Source organism: Mizuhopecten yessoensis, unplaced genomic scaffold (genome assembly GCF_002113885.1).
Source record: "Mizuhopecten yessoensis strain PY_sf001 unplaced genomic scaffold, ASM211388v2 scaffold714561, whole genome shotgun sequence".
In the NCBI taxonomy this organism is placed as follows: Eukaryota; Metazoa; Mollusca; class Bivalvia; order Pectinida; family Pectinidae; genus Mizuhopecten; species Mizuhopecten yessoensis.
The window spans coordinates 1-4,590 of NW_018479182.1; the positions used below are offsets into that span (position 1 = coordinate 1).

At 33.2% G+C, this 4,590-nt stretch overlaps 1 protein-coding gene across 1 annotated transcript; it reads left to right on the forward strand.

Annotated features, from left to right (window-relative positions):
• Positions 1-2,190: 2,190 nt before the first annotated feature.
• Positions 2,191-4,562, forward strand: LOC110440986 (the record flags this gene model as incomplete). Its single annotated transcript, XM_021484095.1, has 5 exons — positions 2,191-2,284; positions 2,457-2,542; positions 2,697-2,756; positions 3,082-3,226; positions 4,213-4,562. Coding segments are annotated over 5 exons (477 nt in total), but the record flags the coding sequence as incomplete, so codon positions are not given.
• Between the last annotated feature and the right edge of the window lie 28 nt (positions 4,563-4,590).

The window sequence follows — 4,590 nt, forward strand, 5'->3', positions numbered from 1 at the left end:
TGATTCGTTAGAAAAACACAAGTGTGTGGTCTTGCATATGTATAAGGTTACGAAGGCTCTGGAACATATGTAACTGACCCTCAAAGGGACACTTTTATTCCTCTCCACTCATAATAGGAACAATTTCAACAAGAAATGTAAATGGAAAGGCCACCAAAAGGATGATATTTGTACTGATTTATTTAAAATTATATTGAAAAACGAAAAAATACAATGTAGTTGCAAATATACTAAACAACTACAACCAAAATATAACCAAAAATCATAGCTAGCCTAGGTGGTGTTAAATGATAGAAAAAACAGTTCGTGTCGCATGAAACGTTAATTAAAAAAATAAGGATTTGGTAAATGTTTTAACGTTAAACTATTCGTGTGACCATAATGAACAGCGAATAAAGACAATATACAATTAAATTGACATAAGCCAAACATGTTGAAAATGTTGCACGCATAAAATACCTTTTCGAATTTTCATGCCATTTTCTTGGGCCGTTTTACCTTGAATGTTCCGTTTTTGGTACACTGACATAGGCCATTTGCAATTTTCCAACGTATTGGATATATAGGTGAGTAACTCTTCAAATCATAAACCGAAACACGTGTAATAAGAAGGTTTTACTGAAAAAATCTTTTCTATTCTGAACGATATTTGGTACGTTTTAGCAGATGATATTTAAGTGTTAAAAGCGTAGAACATTTGTTGTTTAAAACATTTATTATAAGCGAAATATTTTGGTGGTTTTTTTGCAGCTTAAGAGTCCATTCTCATCCTAATAATGACATACATACCGGTCATTCTAATGCGGAAAAATGTTGAAATTTATAAATGATACAGTGTTGGGGAATAGCATATTGTTTTTAATAAAATGAGAAATTACTTGTTTGCCGTTTAAACGTCATTTTATAAATAATGAACCACATTTTGTTAAACCATGGCAAACAGTATTGGATAATATGGAGTTCCGAAAAACACCAATTACCTAACGTATGCCTAAATAATTTCGTTAACGTATACACAAAGCAATGTGAAATATTTTGAATATGTACTTAATAGAAATTTCACATAACATCGAATAAAAAAAGTAAAAACGGCAGTGTAAACAGCATCCTCGATTTCCAGGTGTTACGCTCATTTACGCTCTCTGCACCCCTTGAATGTGTCATAGCAAAATCGAAGGCTCAGTGTGCGCCACCTTGTTGACGAGACAAGAAGGCTAGTTTGATCATTTGATGTACATCAAAATAATCTCTCGGTGGCGTAACGGTAAAACTTTGAAGTCAGGCGTCGCTCCTCTGTATTCTTCAAAGAACAACCATCAGTCTAGTGATTGGTCAGGGATTTTTACTTGAGACCAATCAAATAGCTAGCTTCGTTCCTTCAATTTTGCTATGACATATTCCAGGGGTGTTGAGATCGAAAGTGAGCGTAACCCCTGGATATCGAGGATTCGTAAACAGTGGTACGCTAATATATCAAGATTCATAAACAGAAAAACCAGAAACACAACATATTCGAGAAAAAGTACTGATATTCTATCAAAATATTTACATATTTTGCTAGATATATAGATTTACAGTTATTGATACCAATCAAGCCATGTATGAACCTATCCATAACGATCATTTCCGGTGCATACTACTCTTCAATAGCGTATAATTTGCGATAAGTGACACACGTTTAGTTAGACATTTTTGAAATGAGTAAACACTTATTTACATCATAATTCGTTTCTACATCAACACGATTATGTCTTTTCAAGAAACACTTCAGTAATCCCTTCACTTACCAATACCATCACGAATAAGACGTTTGACGGACAATGAATTTACAATCATGTTTCAAATTATAAATTATTTCTGAAACCACCATGTTAAGTATGAAATCCTCTGAAATAAAATAACGAAAAAGATGATTCAAGAAAGTACTTTTACACTTACTTATATATTCCTGAACCGCTATCTTTACGAGTTAGCCTTTGGAAAACCCATAGAAAACATCATCATTCTAGAAGCATACATTCCATTTCATTATTGATACATTCTTGTACCAATAACGATTTAATCCTTCAAGGTTCAAATGCAAAGACAATTATTCAACGCCAAATCATTTAAACTACAAAATTTTAAAACAAAATTCGTTATACATGAACAATCTGTATTAGATTATATGAGCTTTATTGCTTCATTCAGATAAGTGATTGCAAATACCACGAGAGGATAGGCGACAGTGTGTGTTGTACGGACAAGAACTGTACCGATAATGCCTTCAAACAAATGAATGATAGTAAGTATCAATTTGATAAAAACAACATGTTTGCCTACTTTGTGTAGAGTATTTGGGAATTATTTCATCTGAATAAATTCCTACCGCCTTAGTGTTTGTAATGTTATGAGCATCCATAAATTTAACTGAGTAATTAATTTGCAATAAATAAATCTTCGATTTTTCCCCTCAGTGGCCTTTACTTGTCCAACGTGCGAGCACACACAGGATCCACAATCATGTATGAACACGCAAGGGAAATGTTCTTATCTGAGTAAGGTAAGGTAAAATTCTTCACCCACAATATTTTAATCAAACATATTATCATAGCTTTATCGTTTGAAATAACTCTCAACTTAGTACTATAGATAAATATCACATGTTTATGTCTATGTACTCTTGCTAGATATTAACCTAGATAGTTTTGATTCAGGGCTGCATGATCACACATTCCCAGAGCGGTTTATCATCTGGCTGCAATACACATAAAACGGTAAAGTTTTTTTTTCAATCGTTTATTTTCGATGGAATATTATTTTAGCTTTAACTCGCAACGAAGGTTTACCTTTGATCGATTGCTTTTCCATGGAGTATCACTTTAGCTTTAACTCGCAAAGAGCATCGTATCCAAATGTATTCTTCCATAATTTCATGAAAATAATATATCTAAATGGTTTATTTTAATGTCCATACAACATATTTTGGCTAGGAATGAAACATCAACTGGATAGAAAAAATCAGGAAACAAAGAAGTACAACATACCCATTGCTATGTGGATAATAATTAACATTTGGTTTCGACTTGATATTTCGTTCAGCACTGCCAAAGGGCGGAAGATCTTAACTCCGTACTATGTAACGTGCACCCGATCCCGTTTGCGTACTCACCAGGACTCCAATGTAGCTTCTGCTGTCATAAAAATGATAGCACGTGTGTACTAGACGCGCTGGGAATCCATGATGGTATATATAATGTTTGATATGTTGTCCTGACTAAGTCTTTACTTGATCGTTTCAAGTTTGCGATTCGGCTCTAAAGTAGTGATTTGCTATTATTCTTTTTAGCGAAAGAGACTATTAATATATCCCTTGTTTGAAATTGAGATCATGTTGCTTTGCAAAATAACACAAAATATAAATAAATTTATAAAAAAATACACATATATCGTGCACCAATGTTAACAGTGTTGTGAAAATATTACATCTGAATTTATTGAAAAACTATCCATTTTTATAGGATAATTTATTTTTTGTTTCATTCCGTTGAAATATTCATATGTTTTAAAATTGAAATAAATATTTGGAATTCATTATCTTTGTAATACATTAATCCATTGCTATGTAATGGCTATCCGTTGCTTCTCTGTATAAAATGTTGTCATTGTTGGTACGGATATTGACGCTTACTAAATTCAATGCTTTGAGATTTCTTTGCAATATCCTCATATTAAAATAGATAATTATTGTACCTCTCTCATCATCTAACTACTTTTAAAACTTTCCAGTTTTTCTATTTACAGATTGCCAATTAAATATGAGTCTTTTTTTAATGTCGTCATTGTTGATTGGCAATGCCATTCTAGTGCTTCCTTTTCATTTCGTCACTGTGAATTATCTGTAAGGTTGATTGTGTCACTCTTTGATTATGTCATCGTCGATTTGGTATGTGGTTCATCGCAACATGTTGAATGGATATGAGGTTCATTGCATAACTCTTTTAGAAGTCATCGTGTTGAATGGGTAGATGTTAATTGCGTCACGTTTGTGAAGTCATCGTGTTGAATGAGTAGATGTCCATTACGTCACTCTTTTCTATAGCGTCATTAATGATTAGATACAATATCGTTTCTTCACTGTTGTAACCAATAATACTGCGTTGACTAGCCATTAATCTATATTTTATACTGTACGATTTATACAAAACGCATGTTCTGCTAAATGCATTATAGTGACCCCGCCACCGACTTCTGATCCTGCAGCTGGAACTTCAGGTATAGTTTGTGATCATCATCCTCGCATTCCTACATCTATGTTCACTTGACATAATTGTCTGTTACTTTTTTAAGTGTAATTATGTTATGGTGTTTGATTTTAAACGGTAAAAATGGTAAGGGTAAGCGTTTCGAGAGAGACACTGCAAGTATAACATCTGTATATGAGCGAAATGATTATGAAAAGAGACACTAAAAGCATAATAGGTAAACATGAACTGTGTGTTTGTCAAGAGAGACATCAAAATTATGACAACCGACTAACGGTAGATGTGTCTAGAGAGATACCGCAAGTATAACAGCTGTCAATAAACGGTATATGTGTCTAGATAGACC